At 37.8% G+C, this 23,292-nt stretch overlaps 1 protein-coding gene across 3 annotated transcripts in view; it reads left to right on the plus strand.

Moving 5' to 3' along the window:
* AMPH (amphiphysin) overlaps positions 1-23,292 on the plus strand; it is a 123,555-nt gene that overhangs the window by 43,663 nt on the left and 56,600 nt on the right. For all 3 annotated transcript variants that reach the window (XM_064705054.1, XM_064705056.1, XM_064705055.1), the window contains exon 2: positions 13,333-13,413. In XM_064705054.1, the coding sequence (XP_064561124.1) occupies positions 13,333-13,413 (81 nt within the window). The remainder of the gene's footprint in view (positions 1-13,332; positions 13,414-23,292) is intronic.

Genomic DNA, 23,292 nt, shown 5'->3' on the forward strand with positions numbered 1-23,292 from the left:
AACTTGGCCACAATGGATAGTTGAAGTCAAAGCATTTGGCTAGTATAGAAAAGCAGTGACTGAAGGCAGAAATGACAACACTCTTTAAAAAAGAATGGTGATCATTTTTTCCAGATTTTTGCTGCTGGATGAGAACAAGAGAAAGACTAGAATTTTTTTGCCACACTCCAATGCTGTTCCATGACACTTAATGTGCAAATGAATATCCACTTAGCAATCTGTTCCCTGCAGCTGAATTCACTATGTACCAAATTCCCAGTGGCTTTCATAGTCTCTAGCCTGGGCCAATTTCCTTCCATCTTATGTGTGGTGAAAGATTTCTGTTGAGCTGTTCATTGACACATAGCTTCAGTGTCAGTGGACAGAGTTTGCTTCTGAAGAGCCTAACAGAGCTTGCAGCACCACACTTGCTGATAAGGGTTGCTAAGGCTTGTCTTTGCTTTTGATGTCCATGCCTTGGTGACCACACTAACAGGTTATAAGGCCACAGCATCCCACTGTTATTTTATTTTCTCTCAGTTATGGAAGTTATGTTTTCCAAATCTCCTTACACCTAACTGAATTTGTGGCATTTTTTCTTACCTGTCCTAGTCCTCTTTCTAGTATTGAAAATGTTTTTTGTCCAGAACCTGAATTTTTCTCCTTGTTAATCTTGCTCTCACTGTGATATATTCCTCTGATTTGCTGTTTGTCTTAATAAGGACCATTAAAAGGCATCAGGATGTTGCTCCAGATGAACAGTATCCTCAGAAGAACATTGCTTCTCTTGCAGTAAAACAGTGTTCCTCCTACCATTTATTTTCCATCATTGGCAGATAGGCTCCTTTTCTGGACCTCTTTTTGCCTGGAAAGTTTGACTGTTGGAGAGCTCTTAAATGGGTTGTTTCCACAGCAGCACATTGAATAGAAGGGGACTGATGTTGCCTCAGCAAAGAAAAGACTTCTCTAAAAAGGGGACCCTATATGTACTGTGCATGCTGCTGATCTGAGCATCTACTTCCATGTTCAGCAGCTCTGAAGGCTAATTCTGGAGTTTCATTCCCCAAGCTCCATGGGAGAGAATGAAGTCCTACTTGTCTACAGTGTCTCAAATGTCAAAGCTGGAGCACTGGCACTGCTGGTAGTCCTTGATGATCTCAGCATTACTTCAGTGCTTTTTTCCTTTTTGATAACTACGAGTCCATGACCTGGGGTCAGCATGAAGAAATGATACACATAAACTCCTGAGAACAGGCAAGCTTATCCTTAAAAGAATTTAACAAGAAAAGTAGAAATATTCTATGTTGGCTGAGCAGCCTTAGATTACTTTAGCATTACATTGTTTGATCTTCAGTAATGCAAAAATGCTGAATAATTCTGAAAAACAATGAGAAGGAAATATGGTAACTTTCTTCAGAAATACCTGGCTAGCACATGATGCCAATTTAATTATTTCTTTATGGAGATGATCTTGGGAAATTTGTGATTGTTAGGAGACTATGCCTTCACAAATTCTTCCAATAAGTCTGAAATAAATCTGTTTTGGATCAATGCATTTCTGACAAAGCTATTTTTAAAAAAGGAAGACAGACCTGGCTGGCTTCAAAGATTTCCCAAGTTGTTAGGTTTTCTGAACCAAGTATATGTGTTCTATGTAAATTTTCACAGTTTTGGGAGTTCAGTTTTTTGCAAAAGAGTTATTTAGCACTCCATCTAGAGAAGAATGAATTTGTCTGGAAGTGTTCCATCAGTGTCGCTGCCTTCCTTCAGATGAGGAAAGAGGAGGGAGTTTTCAAGCATCCCAGTGGTAAAAAGTACCTCATCGGCAACTTTTGACATATCAGGAACATCACTGATATTTAATAGGAGTATTTTCATGATCTGTCAAGAAACAGTAAATTCCTCTACAGATGAGCATCAATCTGGAAAATGTTTTGCAAAGCACTAGAAAAAGTTATCTTCATTTACTGCATTGCTATGTGTGGCATGACATGAGATTGTCTCAACAGGTGGTGAAATATGTTGCTGGCAAGTTACCAAACCATGCTGGAAACATTTGGTTTTGTTTCCCCAGTGCTCCATTACATCAGTTCCGTTATGAAGGTTGACCTGAGTTTGCAGAGAGAAATCCCATCTTTGCTGGGCGTGAAGGAGCCTCTGGGTGGGCAGCATCTTCACTTCAGTGCGTGCTGGATCAAATGTGGGTGTCTCTTTCTAGCCTCAGCCAATTTCTTTCCAAGAAGTACCTGTGGAAGTGTCACAGATCAGACTGGAGGAGGCAGTCAGGATCAGGCATCTGTATTGCTACTCTTATCATATGGCCTAATTCAGAAGCCAAACTGATAAGACACAAAACCACTAGCAGCCTGTCTTGTAGAAATAGTGATGTAAGTGGAAGGAAAATAAATCAGCCTGTTAGCTCTTTGACACTGTGAGATGAGAAATCAGTGAGCTCTGTTAATTTACCCATGTCATGAATGGCTGTAATCTTGTCTCTAGTTGGCATCATTTCTGCATAGTTACTGATTCAATGTAATTTTGTGTTTATTATAGTCTTACAGGCAATCATTAGAAAAATGCATTATATCAAATCAAAATACATATTATAAATTTTTTTCCCAGCCACTCTGAAAATTTCTTTAAAACTTTTATCTGGTTCTTCCTCTACATTGAAGAAATTGTTGTTATTCATAAATTACCTTTGTCTGCCTTCTGTGATGAGACATAATGAAGAGATACTTATAATGCTATCAATAAGACTTACCAACTTCATATCAGTCTACTGAAAGAACATATTTTGCCATGAATGTTTTTTACTTACCTAACACCAAAATCCATCTATTTTACTAAAACTAAGTTCTGCTTTATTTTAACCAAGACCAGTAGGAAATATTTTCACTAATCTTGGAACTGAAAAAATGGGAAATAGCCTGAAAAGCATCACTATTGAAAATGAAAGCCCAGTTTCCCTAAATTGTTATCCTTTGACATGGTATAACCAGAGCTGAATAAACGAGACTCTGCTATATATATCCTGTGGAATTAAACAGTGGGAGGATCCATGTGCACCTAAAGGTCTGTTATATTGAATTATTGAATGAGATCTTTTTATTTGGCCATGTGACTGAAAAGCTTTTTGTTTGATTTTTTTTTAACTGCCAACAGCCAAGAACAATACATATTGCTGTGATAAATCCAGAGAGACAGTCTGTAAAGGACAAAGTTGTCTTTTTCTAGGTAGAATTTGAATGTTTGATTAAGAAATGTAACTGTGGTAGCTACAGATAAATTAGAAACTTATATATATATATATATATATATATATCTCCTCTTTGCTCAGAAAAAGAAATTTTAATTTAGAATTACCACACTGTCTGTTAGGTATCACTGCAGAGGACTTTGGTACAATAAACTGTCTTGGTCCAGTTGCTCAAGGATGAGCCTTAGTGGCCCTTCTATACAGGAGAATGAATTGTTTATTGCATTGTGTCTGCTTCCAGCTTAAAAAATATTTTTGTTCTAAGTGTTTTTGTAGTTGATTTTTATGTTCCTCTGACAAGATCTCAGAAGCATATTTTTAAGAAGTTCTATATAGGCGGTTATTTAATTTTAAAATAACAATCCAAATCGAATTTGAAAAGTTTCAAATTGAAGTTTTGTCAATGGCAATTGTTTTGTATTTGATTCTGTGCTTTTTATTTCTTGGAAATATGGTGGAAGAAAGTTTATCAAGTGGCTGCTTAAGCCTTTTTTTTCCTCAATCTTAAGAACTAGGAGTATCAAGTAAATAGCAAAAGAACTAGCTGGTCACCAGGTAAATATATCAGAAATATATAAATAACATCAGAAGTTAAATTATAATTAAAGTTTTTTGGTAGGATCTTCAAACAAGTTGAAAGGATACTCTCCCTGTTTTCAGTGCTATAAGGGGCAGAAGTTCAGATAAATAGTCTCTTGCTTTGGAAAGCTTGCAGCTCAAAAGTTAGTAGATCAGGTAAATTAAATTGTCATGTGAACAAGCTGAAATGCTATCAAAGGCAGTAAATAAAATATTTCTTCTAGTGTTGATGTTTATTGGAGGAAGCAGTTTTAAGGAAAGTGTCTGCTCAACAGTAAGGGCAGAGGACATACCAAAGGGTGCTAGGAAAGTGGAGGAACTGGTAAGAGGGACCGAAATAAGAAATAATGAGGAGAATCTGAGTGCACAGCAAGTACGCCAAAGGCTGAGACCCACTGGTCACTTTTGGGAAACTATCCAGTTACTTTTCAGCTACATTAGTAAGTACAGGCAGAAACAACAGATGACTGTATTTTTCTTTTTTTTTTAATTCAGCAGAGTAATGTTTTGCTTTATTTGGGATGCAGTAAAGGACACAGAAATTCAGCTGAGGATATCACTGCTAAGTTAAATTTTGACCTTGTTCAATCATAAGAAGTAATCAATCTTTTCAAGAAGTATGAGAGCAACTCTCATGAAGCAGAGAAGGGCAAAGAGATTGTCTTTGCAGTTCTTTGAGATTCCTTTTTGTCTCATTCTTTCTCTTCTGTATAGCTCTAGTGCAGATATTCTGAACACTGCAGATTTCTGTACTACTGTTCACAGGAGGATGGCCCAGAGGTTAACATGCTAGTCTAGAATAATCAGATTTTGCATATGATTGTAATTCTCTGAACTTGATGAAGAAGTTCCTTGCCTTTTCTGTACTTTTTTTGCCCAATGGTAAAGTGACCAAAAAAAAGCACTATTACTGTATTAAGCAATTTTGTGAGGAAACAGAAAACTCAAAAGTTTGAGGAGCGTAGGTGTTGCTGTGCTATTAATAGTTCACTTCAGCAGCCCACACATAGGCTGCTTGAGTTATATCCTGCCTTGCCTCAAGCTGCCATCCCATGTCATGTTTGCCACCTGCACAGAGGTGTTTGAGGTATCCTGGGTGATCTCAGATGACCATGGGAAGGCAAATGAATCAAACCAGTGATTTCTCAAAGCTGATTTTTTGTTTTCAGCTTGGTGTCTATTCTCTCATAATTGTTTCACTTCTGCTTAACTCCTCCTTTGATTTCTCACTCTTTTTTCCTCTCTATATTTTGATCTATGTTGTTTATTGTTTCTTTCCATTTTGTTTTCCTGTTTAAGCTACAATCTATGAAAACCACCTGCCATGCACCTTTCCATCATCTCTACCTTGATGCTGTCTCTGTTATATTTGCTATCCTCACACACAGTCTAGGGAACAGCTTCTTTATTGTTCGAACCTGTACAAGTTTCAAGTTTTCACATCCACTGGAGATAAGCACTGTTCAGGATACAGACAGAGAGTATCTGATGAGCCATTTTATCACGTGGGACCCCATAGCATTGTCTTGTGAAGTTCTTAAGAGAAAAGCAGAAGTCCCTAGCAGTATACTCACATAGCTGTCAGTATTCCTTCCCTTCTCATAAGCAAAATGAGGCCTTTGTAAACTTAAAAGCTCATCCTTCCATCTCCTTGTAATTCTACTGCCCAGCTAAGTTTTACTGCTGTACCTCTTAGGGTGACACTTAATGCTGAACAGTAACCATGTGCTATTCTGTTAAATTTTGCAAAGGTGCATACTTCCAGTAAAATAAATTATTTGCTGGATGTTGCAAAGAAAATATTGTGGTACACTGCAATATGCAGGTCAGTGTCCTCTGTAAAGTTCTTTCTGCTTTTAACCAAATGACCAAGGACTAAGGTAGGAGTCTGTGGCTTCATTCCAAAAACAATCATAATCTTGTTTATTTTGTGGATCTCTTTAGAGAATTTTTACATTGTCTGGGCAATGACGAACAATTAGATTCTGTGATTTGCAGAAAGGTTACTATGATCATCTCTCATTGCATAATGTTCACATTTGTCATTTAGGCTGCATTTCCCTCCTTAACTTTTATTTATGAGAATGTAGCTTATCATAGTGGTTTATGCTTGTCTGGATATTATTCAGTATTCTTCTCATTTTTTAAGCAAACTGTTCCAATGCATGATGGTATTTTACAATACTCAAAGCACCAGCAAGCAAAAGCTTACAAAAAATTAACAAAAGAAAAGCATTTGTAAGAGAAGTACACCTTTTTGCTTCTTTAAGCAGTGAATACCTTATCAGAACTTCACAAATAGCATAACAGTCCTTCAATAAGAAAAATCCACTGGGTCTATAAAATGTGAAGAGACAACATCAATTCATTGAAATTCAGTTTTAGTGAGAGAGAGGAAGCTGGGAGAAGGTTCTGAAGCAGCATCACTGTACAGTTGTCATGTGTCTTCCCTAGTCATCTTCTTTTGAAGGGGTTTGGAAAGAGGTTCGTTAGAGGTTAGATCCATATTACATGGACAATTAGTCTGACCAGTAGAGCTGTCTTTATGCTCTTCCATACTGGAGAATGCCTGGTACCTTGCAGCTTCCCTCTTCCATTACTTGGGCCGTATTTCATGCATTTGTGCAGTTCAGGATATGACTTCTCTTTGCCTTTGTACAGCAGAAATTGCCTATGTTATATATTAGAATAGCAATTGTGGAGCTGCATTAATCCACTAAATGAAACATTCCCAAATGCAGTTTACTGTGATGGCCTCTCTTCTAGGATATGATCCACTGTGTCAAATTTGAGCAAAAAAACTCAGCTGTAAATGGTGGACAAATTAGCATTATTGTGCCCAGTGTAAGAGAAGATCTAGGAGGAGTCTGGGGAACCATTACCAGTACAGAAATAATACAGGACAGTGAAGATTTTCTGTAATTTGATGAATATTCAGTTGTTCTGTGTGTCATTAGTAATGCCAATGTGTACTGAAAAAAGAACTGGTAACCACAGATGGCCTAAAGCTGATCTGGAAACCTGAGCTAAGTTCAGTCATTTTGTAAGATTAGTAACAGAAACCAGAACCTGTCAAAGTAATTGATTCTAAGTGAAGAGCTTAATTGTAGTGTCTTTTCTTTGGTAAAAATTTTATAGGAAAATGCTCAGTGTTCTGTATTGATCAGGTTTTCAGGCTTTTGAGAGTCTGTCAATGACAAAGGGATTTTTTTCCACAACTTTGCACCAGATATTAATGAGAACAGAGGGTTCAGCAAACATTTCACTGTCAGCTGTTGTTTTTGCAGGAATGCTATGGTGAAATAGCAGCAGGAGTACAAGGACAAGGCTGTGTTTTTGGGAAGTGTGTGACTGTATAGTATGGAGAGTATGAAATTCAGTCAACTCCTTAGAGAAGAAAAGCCATTGAGCTTGTTGCATTAAAGCTATGCTGAGGTCAAAATATTCATAGCAGAACTGAAACTGCACAATACATTATGCTATTTCAGACACAGGAATCTTAACTCTGTCATAAAATGGTAATTTATACTTACTGGATGTGTTCAGCACTAGAGAAAAATTAACAGTTTTAAAAAAATCTTACTATTTTTCTAATAATGAAAATCCATACCATTTTTAATCCTACAATATAACAATATTAAAAAATATCTTAATGCCCATCTTCTTTTACTGACCATATTTTGAGATTTCAGTGCTGAAGTGAAATGGAGGCAGAAGACGTCAACATCATGACAGAAAAAGACTGGTTCTGTTTTTAAATGCCACCCAACTAGATCTTGAGTAGTCAGATATGAATGTTACCTCTTTGGAGAGGAGGCTTTCTATTATCTGGACTAAATAAATAGGTCCACAAGCTTAATACTTACATATCTGTAATCTACTGTGCTGTCTCTTGCTGTCCCTCTTTGCAGCAGAACAACCAAGCAGCATCTTTGTAATGATTCTCCCTGTTTTCACTTCAGCATACCATGTGCTAACTGTGAGGTGCTCGGAATCTTGTGTGGCTTCTATGACTCTTGAGTATTCTGTTTCTTGTTTTTAACAGCTTGCTGTCATGCTTAAGTGAGAGTCAGTATATAAGTTTTGAAATTATTTCTGTGCTGGGGTTAATACTTCTATGTTCTCTTCCTAGATAGCTTGTATTTCTACAACAAACAGGGTTTCTTAAACTTTGTTCCCACACTTCTCAAATACGAGCTGGGAATCATGGACCATGCTTAACATTTCTACTTTGACAGTGTTTTATAGTTTTGGATATTGGACACTTTGTGTAGCATCCCACTGAATGAAAATAATTGTCTTTTTAAACATGGAGGTGTTTGTGATGCTTGGGTAGGGGTTTTTGGTAGGAGAAGATGGCTGGCTTGTGGCAAGGTGAGTGGTGGGGTGGAGTTTTTTGTCTGTCTGGAATTACTGTCAGGCTCTGGTAAAGCTTGGGTCTGTGAGAAACAAGGCTCTTTAAAATTTTTAGAAGTTTAATAAGGGATAAAAGGGACAGTATCCAGCACTGGGGTGCTCAGCAAGCTGCCAGAAGCACACCTTTAATTATAACAACTCTTCTTATGTACTTTCTTATTGCATTGGTCAAATGCTTATAAATGAAGATTATACATATTCAAACATTCCTTTGAGTTTAAATGTTCCAAGAATTCTGTATCTTATTTCGACCCCTGACCTTATCTTCTTAGAGCATGTGCCACAATACAGATGTGATTCTGAGAGTCTTGTATTTTATTTCCTCACCAGGGTCTGTGGTTTGACAGTTACTGAGAGCCAAAGGGTCAGTGGTAGATTCCTTTTTGCTCTTTGGGTGTTATTTGCCTAGTTTGTTCAATGTTATCTTATCATACAGACATTCTAGCTGTCTTTACAAGTACTTTCAATCAACATTAGCTATTTCACTATTGTCAGCTACAAAAATAAAGGCATTCCTTATTACTTCACAAATACAATTGCCTCTGAAAAAGTTAATAAAGTTAATGTTATTATACACAGTACATATCCTTTATTTTAATATTTTGCAGAAGCCTAAACTATAATATGTATTTATCACACTAAAACATACAATCTACACAGGGATTAGGGTATTAAATATAAAAGGCTGACGAATTATACTATATCAAAATCAGTTGAAAAGAGATTGCAAACTGTACTATATCAAAATAATTTACAAAAGCTAATAATAGCAAAAGATAATAACTACATAGTTATTTATAACAGGGCCATGATTTTTTCCTTTATGAGTTGACATATACTACTTCATAGCTGATTAAGTTAAAATACAGTCATGCTTACTTCAAACTTAACCCACTGTGTTTCTGTTTTTTTTTTTAATGCCAGATAAGCATTGCTGTGTATCATAAGAAGCTCCTTCAAAGCTTCTATTTTATATTGGCCAAATACTTCTTTAAATGTTATGAGCATTTGCTGATATCCATATGATGTTTTGCACTAGGGTAACTCTAAAATTAATTCTCCTGCATGGCTGGTTTTCATTTTAAGCAATTTCTGCCCAGAAGTACCATGTTGAAACTCCTCTGGAAAATTGCACATATTAGTCATGCAGCCCTAGTATTTCTTTTGCAGGTTGTAGAAAAGTATGGTATTAGGTAAAAAAAAAAAAAAAGAAATGCTGTGGAATGGTGTTGTAAAACTGTTGTGCAACAGTGTTATAGATGCATGAGTGTGCTTTTCTTGAGATCCAGAGCACTTTACTGTTCTCAAAAAAATTTGAGAGAGAGTCTATGACAATGTTTTGAACTCTTGTGTTGTCTTGCTTTTCTGGGGTTATTCTGTTATATCCTAAATTGTGCTACTTTTGACAAATTAGTTTTTTCAGGATTTTAATGGTCCTGTGAATTTCTGATTAAGTCTTCTGAAGACTTTTCCTCTGTCTGAGCAGTCAGATCTTCCTGCCCTGAATGGTTTTAAACATGTTGGTTGTTCTTTGAGAATACTGATGTGTGCCTGAGGGTGATGTATCTTGGGATGTCTGATGAAGTCAGTTCCTGCCCACCCTGCTGCTGCCCTGCAGGAAGCAGAGCTGCCCTTGAGGCAGCTCCTGGGTGGCCACAGCTTACATCAAAGAATCAGTTTCAGCATTGGGTTTTTTTCTTCTTTTTTTTTTTTTCTTTCCTTGAATTGCCATAGTCTTAAAAACTTTTTTAGGAGATGAGGCTAGGCCTCTCAGGGTGGTAGTTTCAGTAAATAGTAAAACACTCGTTCTTGCCTCAAGACAAGAGTGTAATCAAGCTTTCTCAAGCTAATCTGTAGTTTATTTTACTATATTAGTTTCTTCAGTAGGTTGCATGCACTTAACAACCTTCACATTACAATTATTCTAAAACTGCTCAGTTGAATTCAAGATCCTCATAAAACTGAATGTTTTATATGGTAAATAAAGGCACTTAAGATTAAAGGCATATTATTAATCTTACATCATCTGAAAGGTCTTTTGCAGATGCAACAACCCCTAATGGAAGTACTCTTGATGAAATTTCGAAATTACATCTGACATGATTGATGTTCTTACTCAAATTTTGCGTCTTGGTGTAGAATCTGCCCTATGATATGTCAGTACCACATTTCCTGGCAATTCCTCTCTACATGTTTTTACTTGACCATATCTAAATTTACCATTGTATTAAATTTAGCTTTTACTTCATTCTCAATGCTAATTGGACTTAACTATTTAGTTCATATATTCTTAGCAACATGCTGGATGAACACTGATACTCAGATACGTTTAAAAAAATCTTTTTCTGTCATTTTAAGAGAAAGCTTAGTGGTAGCTGAGATAGTTTAATTATATGAAATGAGGTAGCTTTTATCCTGTTTTATTTTATTAGGGTGAACATATTCATCAACTATTTCATGCAGTTTTCAGAAGATGACAAAAACTTGAATATAAAACATTTACTGAGATTCAGTTTGTATCCATTTCTTTAATTTTTAAATTTTATTGTATTGTAAATGATACAGACTGTTCATACACATTGATAAGATGTTCTCAACCTCAAATTTTATTTCTCTGTATGGGTGTACTAAGAAAAAAAATGCTAGCCACTTGCCTTCACTAAGTTTTAGATTCACTCAAGCCCTTCAGGCCACCACATGTTCAAGATCTTTGATTCCTCTGCTTTCTTTTTTTCAAAAGGCAGACAAGCCTTCATCCAGCTTTAGCCCTACCCAAAAACACCCTATAGGTGCTGACCTAACTGAGCAAAAATAAAATACAAACTATAGACTTCTATTGACAAGCAACTTCCACTTTGAGACAGAAGTGCACAAACAAGAGCTGAAAGGTAGGTCATTTTCTACAACTGTCAACCTGGCCACTTTTCTGTTTAACTACCAGTGATAAACTTGTGAGTAGGTTAGGTCTAAAAGGCTAAGCTACACATTCATTAGTCCATGGAGTTATATGGGTGGGATCTAAAAGAACCTGTGAGGAATAGTTTCCTTTAGCCCCAGTGTGCTCCACTGTCTCTATATGGAATTATGGGGATGGGATTAGGATTGCTTTTAGCAAAAGAATAAGTCAACCCCAGTTGTCTGTGTACATGGCATGAGCTGCAGGACTTCCATGAGGGTAAGTTTCTTTAGTCTCTGGCTTGGAACTTGTAGATCCAACCATATGACATATATATTGTTCTGATTTGGACTGGGAAAATTGAGAAACTGTGTTATAAATTATCAGTATTAGGATTAGTGTTGGTGTTTGTAGACGCTAAATTGCATGACTGCATCTTGGTTCAGCTAAATATCTGTATATAAATGGAAAGTTGGAGACAGGATAAAAAAATCCCAAACCACAGGATGTAAGTGCTGTGGGAGGTTGTTCCCTTCTGAGCCTTGCACTATTGGGCCTGAGTGCACATTTGGAAATGTGGATGTGTGCCATTGATATGAAAAAAAGAGTCCATCATGACAACTTTTGATGCTGTAGTTTGTGATCTATGTTATGTATGCTCATGCTACAGTTAACATGCTTCTTGCTCCAAAAGTGGTTTGAATGCATTGCCATGGTCAGGAGGCAATGCATTCATTGCCTGGCCACCACCTCTTTGAAAAAAATGTGTTGGATTTTCAGAAAGCCCCCTGGTGTGGATCAAAGCTGTGCCACAGTTGTGGGCAGCCTGTTTAGCTCATTGGTGACAAGGAGCAATGTGAAGGCCTGTGATGATTGAAAATATTAAATTATTTCTCTTTATAATTTTCTGTTATACTTATTAATATTTTTGAAGAGGTTGGTGATAAGAGTGTATGAGGTGTTTTTGACTTGTTAACTTTCTTACAAGCAACTAAAAATTAACATAGCTATTGGCAGCAAAAGGCTAGTCTATATCTTTTTTTCTTCTCTGATATCATTCTTTCAGTCTTTCTGCAGTAATTATGACAAAACTTATTTCATATGCCATTTCCACAGGTGGCATTGCATCACCTTCATTATTATCTTGACCTCTGGTTTCCACAGTAGCAATGCTCATCACTCCTTTGTGCAGCCTGATTTTGTGCTGTGAGGCTGGCTGGACTTTGGAGAAGAAGAAAGAGGTCTGAGAAAGAATACGGTAGTACTGGAGCTGTACATTCTTTGTTTTGAGAAGAATACATTATAATGTTTATATGTGTATTCATAGCATCTGCTAGTTGCTACTGTTTCAATTTTATGGGACTTCTGGGTTTTGTTTTGGTTTTGTTATTAACTGTGCAAATAGATTGTTTTGTCAATTTGTAATGGGAGAGCAGTCAATCAATGTGGGATGGTTCACTCCTACAAGCAAGTACTCTGTAAAGATTTGGGGATTGCTTTATAACTAGGGTGAAGCCTATTTGCAGCTATGTTTAAGTCTTTAGTATTATAATGAATGGATAGCAATGGGATTTAATAATAGAATGCATTTATTGTTGTTAAATGCAGTGCAAGGCATCAAATTGCTTTTGAGATTGCTGATTGAATAGCCCTTATTGCTGAATTATTGTAGCATGCTTATTATCTAGTGGATGACAATCTACTCATGAATTAATGAGGGGAGCAAAATGAACACTATGTTTTAAATAGGCATCAGCCTTACAGTTCTTTAATTTTTATGACTTTATGTTGAAAATCATGCAGATAAAAATAATGTTAATACTGTTCGATGTAATGAGAAGAAAAAAACTGATGAGGTTTTCTTCTTTCTTTCTCTGAACTGGAGGACAATTTGTAGTGCCAGCAGAATTCTCTCATTCTTTCTTGCTTTGAAAAAACAAGAACCATTCCCCCAAGGACTCCATACTCGGAAGTATATTTACACACAAACACACACACCCCATACTCCTGCTCTCATCTTTTTTTTTTTCTTTTTTTTTTGACAGAATAGTTTCTTGTGTGAATTTTGGAAATAGTAGAGCACAAAACATTCCCAAAAGTAAAATGCTATTTATGTCTAACTGCAAGAACAGAATGTTGAAAGTAGCAGATGTTTTGATTTGTGTCATAAATATTAAATTATTCCTGATTTCCTTCATTCCAGGTTCTTCAAAAATTAGGAAAAGCAGATGAAACTAAAGATGAGCAGTTTGAAGAATACGTTCAAAATTTCAAACGGCAAGAGGTCAGTTACTTTTTCACTTTCTTTAATTGTGTCTTAAGAACGCAATATATTTAACTTGCTGGTTTTGAAGGTGTTGCAGGGAACAGATAGGAGTATATTTTTTCTTGGGTACAAAATTTTGTTGTGCAGTTTTCAAACAGAGGTGACAGTTGCATTTGTCCATGCAGAGCGCTAAAATACGGGCTGAAGATAAAAGGGCAATTGTTGTCATATGTAACATCATCATGCTTAAACCGCTTGAGATCAGAGTGTCAGTACATTTTCACCAGTAATTAGGAATAGAACCCAACCTCAACTAAATTAAGCTCTGTGGTCTCCTTGTTACAAAGCAAGAGAAGTATTTATATGGTTTCATTTTGTGGATTACTTTCATCAGTGCTACATAATAATGCTGGTTTTATAAGAGTGAGTAGATTATTGTTTCAGACTGCACATATGTTGTGAAGTTCCCCATGGGTGCTGAGGTCTGCAGTGGCAGTGCTGATGAAGCATAACTAGGCAGCAATGCTCAATTACTCCTAGTGTTATAAACACAACACAGGAAACCAAAGGTGCTCCAAAGAGTTTATAACCTAGTCCCACTGCAATCCTAAATTCTAACCCCAATTACTTGTTGCTTTGTTGGACAGACTTTTTGGCTCTGAGGTGATGAGTTGCAATTTAATATACAGTACACCTTTCTAGCACAAATTAATACCTCCCATGGACTGTGGTAATACCACCAAGAAAATAGTCTTGTTACGTAAGTATGAACTGACATATCAGTCGTCTTTGTGAGCTGTTATTTAGAGCTCCTATAGAAAGGAATTGGAGAGTGAGAGCTACTCCCACACATTTTACACAATCTAAAATTTGGCTCATGTCAGCGTTTGCAGTTTCTGCTCTGAATCAGTCCTATTCTACCAAATGCACTTCCCTCCTTTCCATGTAAACACAAAGCCTGCATCCTGACTGCTAGAATGCTTATTAACTCTTCTGCATCTTATTGTCACTTCGCCTTTATTTTCCTCTCAGTGTAGAAGAGAGGGAGGTTTCAAAATCTATTGAGCTTTCCTCTTCACCAAAGAGAATACTGGGAAGTAAAAGAATCTGTATCTCTGAGATGGGTAGTTCTTTCCTCAAATTTCCCAAGGTCAGGAAGATGGTGGGATTTAATAGAAGTTTTGAAAGCCTACAGAGATGTTATATTTTCCCTTTTCTTCCCTTTCCACTTTTCCAAGTCTTCTTGACTTGACCTTTTGATTATTCGATGTCGTTGCTTATCCTTGTTGTCTGTACCCCAGCTGTTTCATGGCTAGCGACTGTGTAGAAATATGGTGCATCTCTGAGGAGTTTCTTCAGTGTAAGAGCAAATGGAGCATCTCCATGAAGAAACTGAATTTGTGGTATTTTTTTAGTTCAAAATTCTGAGACAAAAAAAGAGGGGAAAGAGGAAAAAAAATCCTTTTAAGCAAAATGATATCTCAAGTATTTCTGTCCTTTACCAAGAATTTTCTGTAATGGTGATTTTAAGCTGAAAATCTTGCTTAGATCTAAGGAGGATATTAGCATTACTTTCTTTTTTATTTCTTCATCCTTTGATGTACACAGAGGCAGTAATAAACAGTAAAGGACTCTGCAGGAACTGCATGATGCTAAATCCTAAATGCAAATGCGAGTTGGGACCAGAGAGAGAATTGGGTAGGGAGGGGTGACTGCAAAGGGAACTACTACAATTGTCATGAAAGTTGCACTGACACACCAAATGAGAGAGACTTTATTTACTGAACTAGTCACACATGCTTACTGTGCTTTCAAGAAATTCTGTTGTGCTCAATTCTTCAAATGCAGCAGGGAAAATGCTGTAAAAGCACTGTTTCTGCCATGTTCACCAATAAAAAGCATAGAAATAGCTTAATTTTTCAAAGTTTTTTCCATGCTTTGATCTACCATTTAATAGCAATGCAAAGATATGAAGCATTACAATGTACATCTGAATTATCACTCATACTGATTTATGCCATGCAGAACTGCTGTCTTCTGTAAACTCAAGCAGCCATCTCTTCTTGGTTTACATTCAGTCCTGCTTTCAAGTTCATTCTGCAACTCTAGGGGCTTTAGATAAAGAAAAGTCAAACTCTAGATGTTAAAGCATAAAAAGGCAATCTGGTGGATGTATCTCTGTGCTGAAGCTCACCAAACTGTTGCTGTGGGCCATTCAGGAAGCTTGCAAGAACAACCAACCCTGTTAGAAGCTGTACCATCTTTTTCAGTTTTCCCCAGGATTATTTATCTCTGTGATGGTCACTGACCTAACAAGGCCATGGCAGAGGAAGTTTGAGAGGAGGTCCAAGCTTTACTTTGTTTCTTGCAATCTCACTTATCAATGATTTGTCTGTTCCCTGGCCACCCCACCTGCTGCCAGTTCATTCTGAGGAGCACTATCACTTCAGTTCTTTGTCTCTTTACATGTTCTTTGTTGCAGCTGGTGCTATGTGTGCCCTGGAGATCCTGGTAAGCTGAAAGCTGTGAACATGGTCTATCTTGTTTGCCTGCATTACTGAGCATGCAACCCTTGAGAGGTCAACTAACCTTAAGAAAAGAATGATCTTTTTATTACTACTCCTCAAAGATAATAAATAGGGACTCCCAGTTTAGCCCACTGAAAGGATAAAGGAAAGAGCATAGTGCTCATTATCCAGGAAACAGAAAATTGAAAAGCTGAAATCTTTGCCTGACTAGTAGATTAGATAATGTGCCTGTACCAAACTCAGAAGAAGGCTATTTGTAAGGATACATGCATGTCGTGGTTTGATACAGGCACCCACAAAAGCCACTCACTCACCCTCCCTTGCAACAGCTGTGCAGAGGAGAGAAAAATTTCATGAGTGCTTCATGTGTTGAGATAAGGACTAGGAGAAAACACTCCAAGGACAAAACAGGCTAGCTTAAAGGTACAAAGTTAATTTACTGCTATCAGACAAGGCAAATGAGAAGTAAAATAAGCCCTTATAAACATCTTTTTCTCCCAACTCCTCCCTCCTTCCCACCGACAGCACAGGGAGACAGGGCTGAGGGTTTTGGTCAGTTTGTCACCTGAGGTTTTCCTCCACTACTCAGCGAGAGGAGTCCTTCCCCTGCTACACCATGGGGTCCCTTCTCATGGGAGACAATTCTCTGTGAACTTCTCCAGCATGGCTCCAAATCTCATGAGCAGCAGTCCTGCCAAAACTGCTGCAACTTGACTTCTTCCCAAGGCAGACAGTCCTCCCAAAACTGCTGCTGTGTAGGCCGCTCTTCCACGGTGTGTAGGCCTCCAAGGACAGGCTGCTCCAGCCTGGATGCAGGGCCCCCTCTCTCCACCGGGTCTCCCACTGGATCACAGCCTCCTCCAGGGCATCCACCCACTCCAGTGTGAGCATGTCCCCCATGGGGTGCAGGTGGATCTCTACACCCCCTATGGACCCCCATGGGCTGCAGGGGCACGGCTGCTTCACCAGGGTCTTTACCATGGCCTGCAGAGGAATCTCGGCTCTGGTGCTTGGAGCACCTCCTGCCCCTCCTTCTCCACTGGCCTTGGTGTCTCCATGTTGTTTCCCTCACACGTCCTTACCTCCTCCTCTTCTCTGGCTAGGACAAATCTGCGCATGCACACTTTTTAAACATTTTTTCCCTAAATATGTTATCACAGAGGCATTACCAACATCTCTAATTGGCCCAGCCTTGGCCAGCAGCACGCCCATGTTCAGAGCCACCAGGGATTGGCTCTGCAGGACACAGTGGAAGCTTCTAATACCTTCTCACAGAAGCCACCTCTGGCTGCCAAAAATTAGGCCATGTAAAACCAATGCAAAGCAGCAGATCTATAGGGGGGAAAACAATCATTTCGATTCCTCAGTCATCCATTCCCATCTCTTTCTGAATACAGTTGGATAAGAGCCTCTTCTGGACATGACAACCCAGAGCTGAATTACCTAGATGAATCACCATGGAGAACTGAGTCATCCCATGTCCAGAGAGAACAGAGCACAGTTGCTTTGCAGAGCCCCTGGACTTTCTCTATCAAAACCATTTAACTCCTGCAGCTGATGACAACAGAAAAACATTTATATTTTAAACAATGAATACAACTGGTTTTCATCTACCAGTTAAGCTGTAAACTGAAAATTCCCACTCTAAATCAAAACTTGTGGAACATATAAACTCACATATGACAGTATGACAAACAGATTTTCATTTTATTGTAAGAAATGTCTTGAGATTTAAACATTTATCTCTGCACAGCTAATTGTAAATATGCTCAGCCTCTTAATCGACTCTGAAGTTTAGAATGAGGGGGAAAATAAGAGAATTTCTGCATAATTCTCTCATTTCTGTTGTGAAACTATCATCAAAGGCCATTGAGGATTTACCAGAAATTTCATCTGTATTCTGCTTTTCAAGCAATTGCATCTTGCATGTTTGTTTTTTTTTTTTACAGGGAGTCCAGTAGCAATTACCTTTATCCCCGTGTATATTTTAATGACTCACGGTCATTAAAACATTTAATGACATACTTTGTTGTTCTAAGAGGGCAATATTCTCTTTCATGTATATGCATATTTGCCTCTATTTTTCTTCTTGTAGTTACGAGACTCCTTTTACTTTACATGTGACAGTTAAAACCTATTTTAGTGCTTAAACCCATAAATGTTATGTACTATATATATACACACAGGAGATATAACAGTTACTACACTACTACAAAAGCAGCTTCCCATGTCATGTTGTCAGAAAAAAACCAAAATGTCAAAGGCTGTTGTTGATAGCTTATAGAATTAGGTGATGAAGAACATTTTTTACTGTAGTTGAGTGATCAGTACCAGCTGCTGTGGACTGTTTTACTGACGCCATTACCGTGTGCAGATGGGCCAAGACTCGCACCACAGTGCCCCCTGCAGCCGCGGGGGACTCATCGCACCCGCCCTGCCTGGCCGGGAGCCAGCAGCGCCCCTGCCGGCTGTGACCGTAACTGCACCCAAGGGGAAAGTGCCGCAGCCCAGTGAAGGCTGTTACTGGGCTCTGGCTCTGTTTGTTGTCACTCCCACTGTTGCCTTGTTAGCCATATACATACTAGTAAAGAACTGTTACTCCTTTTCCCATATCTTTGCCTGAAGGCCCTTTAATTTCAAAATTATAAGAATTCAGAGGGAAGGGGCTCATATTGTCCATTGCAAGGGAGGTTCCCACCTTCCTTAGCAGACACCTGTCTTTTAACCAAGACATTGATGAATGGTAAAATAGAGTACTCTGGAAAGAAGTTAGACCTTATATTGAATTACAGATTTGTCCAAGTGCTGTCATTATAGTGCAAGAGTTTTATTGTCATTACATTGCAAGGGTTCCACATTGCTAGAATTTCATACCTCCTTGATGCTTCTTGTAGGCAGCTCCTCTAGGCACTGACTCTTCCTTGTCCTCACAGTAGCCAGCTAACTGCAGTTTCCCTCAACCAACCATTCTACTCTTTTATAACACTCTTCTTATTGGCTACAGCTGCGGCCTGTTAACATCAGGCTTGCTCCTAATCCTTAATAATTGGCTCAGCTGCAACTCTTTAGGGGCTAAGATTACTTTCTATACTACCTTTATTTACTTATGTTCTATCCCCCTGCATCCAAGTAGCTTTTTATTATGTTAAGCTTCTCTTGATTTAATGGTTTTCATTCATACTACGTAGTTCTGGAAAAGACCTAGCAGTAAATAGTACCTAAAGTGTTTATGAACAAGAGACAGCACTGCTCAACACTGTGTCAAGTAGCAGCATATTATAATAAAGCATATTTCCAGGTGATACAGAAAATGTTTTCTTTTCAGCTATTTTTCTGATGTCTTAGCAATAGAATGACAAAATTCTGATATTAGTCAGAGCTGCATTAATAATTGTAATTTTTAATTGTTGTTGTTGTCATTATTATTGTATTTTTTATTAATTACCCTGTGCTCCAGTTTCAATATTATTAATGCTCTTGCCTCTCACTAAATTGGAGTGATATATTTGGGTTTTGTATGTCATTCATGTGCTGACCTTTCCTGGAAAGATGTATTGTGTTTACATCCTGTATGTGACATGATAGAAAAAATCAAACTCTTCTGTTCTGATTGGAAAGCTGTAAATTCATGATTCCTAGCAAATAGGACATCCAATTACAACTCTTATAGGGGCAAGGTGGTCTTTAATTTCTGAGTGGATGCAACAGATTTTCTAATCCATCCAGAAGCAAGAGCTGGTTAGATGGAAACTGTGGGGTTTTAGTTTTCATCATTAACTTTTTTTAGGTCTTGTCAGTCTCACAGCCAAAAGTGTTGTGGCTCTTTTTCTTAACTTCCAGTGCTAAGATATGCTTAAATACTACAAAGTTAAAAGAAAACCGAAACTAAACATACCCAAGAATCAATAGTACTGAAAAGGCCTAATGCTGCTGTCAGAGTATGTAAGGCCTGTAGTTGTAGAATGCTAGATCCCTAAACACTGAAACTTCTTATCTCACTGAGTGTATATGTCTTTACCAGCTATATAATACTGACTGTATGATGAGACCAGAGAGTAGAAAGGTGATAGGCTACATTGTTCAAAGCAACAAACTATTATTTGGGACATTGTTGTGAAGAGCTGTGTTGACTTTCCCAAAAATGGATGTTTGTTTGGGTTGTTGGTATGCCTCCCTTGCTCTTATGTAAATTTAAACAGGATTATGTACTAGATTTTTGGTGATTTGTGTACTGAGTTTGATCAGGTGAGCTAAGAGCACTGATTTTTGGTGCTGGAGTCTGGTAGAATATGCACAGTGTTATCAAACAAACTGGTTGTAAGAAGTTTGCTATTAGCACTTTCCTGTGGAGTTTCTTACGTCTTACAAAACTGACTCATTTTGCTGACTTACGTAGAATAGATGAAAGAAATTATGAAATTATAAAGGAAGCATCAGCACTCTCTTGGGAAACTTCTTTTCAGAGGGATACAACATTGGTGAAAGGACAGCTACCTTTCATTCTCCCTCAAGAAGCTGCATCTCATTTAACAAAATTCATGGCTTTAATGAAGATTCTTGGAGCAGTGGTTTCAGAGCCACTGGATGTTTTCATTTGATAGACCAGAAAATAGAAAGAGTGTACCAGTAAAGTGTAAAGGGACAACATTAAATACATTACAGTCTTTCAAAAAGTACTTTTTAAAACCTGTATGTAACAGTTTGCATAATGTGCATAGTCAGCAATGCAGTATTTTCACCTTATTAATCTGTTAGGTGACAAAAGTATATCTGTCTTCACTAATAATGAGTTTACTATAGAAAATGTGTAGACCAGATGCACATTTTTCAGAATTCACCAGGCTGAGGGCTTTTGATGCTAATTTTTTCCTGATATTTTTAGAAAGGTCTCATTTTGTTGCCATTGAAGCTGAGAGAATATCTCTTAGATTCAGTAGGAGCTGGCCCTTGCTTATGGATTTTTCAGTGTCACATCACACAATTGATAATGAGGGAAAAGTCATATGACTCTATCATGTTTAGATATTTCAGGTGTTTGTGGCCTGTTAATAACCTAGACTGAGGGAGATCCATATTAAAATTATTGTTTTGAATGAAGTGTCAGAACTCATAACAGCACAGATGGCAAAATGTTTACATCATGTTTTACTACTTTGACTTTTTCTTACACATTTCCCTGAACAGCAGTTCCTGATGACGCACAATGCTAACCAAGCAGAACAGATCTAATAGTGGTTTAGAGTAGGAGTTGTAAAGCTGCACAGCAGTATAGTTATAAACATAGTGTTTGAGCAATGTGTTTCCCTGACATTTGTGGTGTGTTGCTTAGTCCTAGTGACAAAACATCATGTGTATTAATAAAACTGGACATGAAATCAGCTAAGGAGGCTCTTACCCTTCCAACTGTGGTTTGCTGCTCCTGGAACACCAGAGATTTTTTTAATAACTAAAAATTGTTACTCTATGGTCACCTATTCAGCTGGACCGTGATGAAGAACCAAGTGTCTATACCTTCGATTTTTACCACAATAGCTCAGGCCAAAGAAGGTATGAAATTAAAAGATAACTTCTGTGCCTTCACGTGACTTCTCACAGTACAAGGGATCCTCCCAGGAGGAGACTGGCATGCATGAAAGGGCAACTTCCATCTAGTTTCCGCCAAATATTTGCTGATCCTCCTCTTCAGACATGAGATCAAGAAATTTGCTCCTGGGTACAATCTCCTTTCCTCTATGGAAGCATTGATCACTTAATGTCTTGGTCCATGGAAAACAGTCAACTTCTGATATCCCCATGCCCTACCACTTGAGCACAGAATGAAGTTAACTTCTGCTGTGTTATGTATCATGAAAAAATGTGTTGTAATGACACTTTAGGGTAGTAGCTCTTGCTACAAGTATTAAAGTGTAGTAAATAAAATCTAAAAGTATTAAAATGTATGCATAATATTTTCTTAAAGGACACAAAACCGAGCTACTAGTCAAGAACTTTCGGTTGTTCTATAAGTAATTAAATCTGAGGTTAAATCCACTGATACTCACCCTGCACTTGTCTGGCCCTTGTTTGGATAGGCAGCTTTGATTCTAAAGCAGGGGAAGACGTTGCCTTTCCTTGGAGCATCAAATATTGCTCCAAACCAGAGAATGGCTGGCTGCTCCTTCATACCTGCTGTCACCCAGCAGCTTTTCAGATACCGCCCTGGTGGGTCTATTCCTGTGCTCAGACTTTAGTCAATTAATGGATTTGAGAGCTGTACATGACTTGTTTCAGATCACATTGGTGTAAAAGCAAGCTTCTGTTTGTTGAATCCATAAAGTGAATTCAGTCAGCTTTCTAGGCCCACACAGGCATTTTTACCTTAAAAATTCTTTAATATTTGCAGGAGGTTAAACAGTTGCTCTCTTCTTAAAGTGCACTACATTTTGAGAGATGGAGTGGGGACTGTTGATGATCCCATTCTAAAGGCCTACAGTTCCCTTCAAGAAGCTGAGAGAAGTGAGTTTGTGGGTGTTACCTCATTGTATTCTAAGTACTGGTGAGACAAGTATTTTTTCAGAACTGAAAATACTGCAGCTGTGATGGATTTTAAGCATCAGATAGCCCCTATCAAACTGAATTTCTTATGATCCTCTGTGTCTGAATTCTCTGAGCATTGAAGTTGCTGATGGCAAATCCTTTACTGATATCAGACATCCTTTGATATCAGTAGAGTTAAGTGGAGTTAAAACAGCTTATACCTTCTGCCTTCTAAAATATTCACATTATTCACATGCACCCTTTAGGTTCTGTTTTTCACATGGAAAATATGAAACTCCAAAGTAGTCAGTCATATTTTGAAGCCATCAGTCATATTTTGAAGCCATCAGTCATATTTTGCTTCTGATTTTTCCATATGGTGTAGCTGTATGTGAGAAAATGTGACTGCAAGCTGATACTCCTGTAGATTCCAGCTGCTTAAATAAATTATTTGAAAAATATTGGAAACTGGCAAATGTGGGCTCTTTCAAAAATATTTGGGCTATTGAAGGTGTCCTGGACAGCATCTTTTTAGCAATAAGTATGTGTGTAGCACAGGTTTCTTTGCAAATCCTAGGAACTGTGAAGTCCAACCTGTGGTACAGTCAGAGATAAAATAACAAAATCCATTGTTTTCTCTATTCTGAGAAGGTTGTTGGTGTAAGAGAAAGAAAGATAATTTTGATGTATTTGCCAAAGAAAGTCAAGAATTCACAGTAGACTGCAAGATGCACTAATCAAACAAAACAAAGTAACTAACATTGTTATTATATTTTAATAGTTATTTGCTTGCAAAATGTTGAAATTTTAGAATACTTTGGAAATTGTTTGCAAATAAAGTAAACAACTTGTG

Source organism: Zonotrichia leucophrys, chromosome 2 (genome assembly GCF_028769735.1).
Source record: "Zonotrichia leucophrys gambelii isolate GWCS_2022_RI chromosome 2, RI_Zleu_2.0, whole genome shotgun sequence".
Classification (NCBI taxonomy): Eukaryota; Metazoa; Chordata; class Aves; order Passeriformes; family Passerellidae; genus Zonotrichia; species Zonotrichia leucophrys.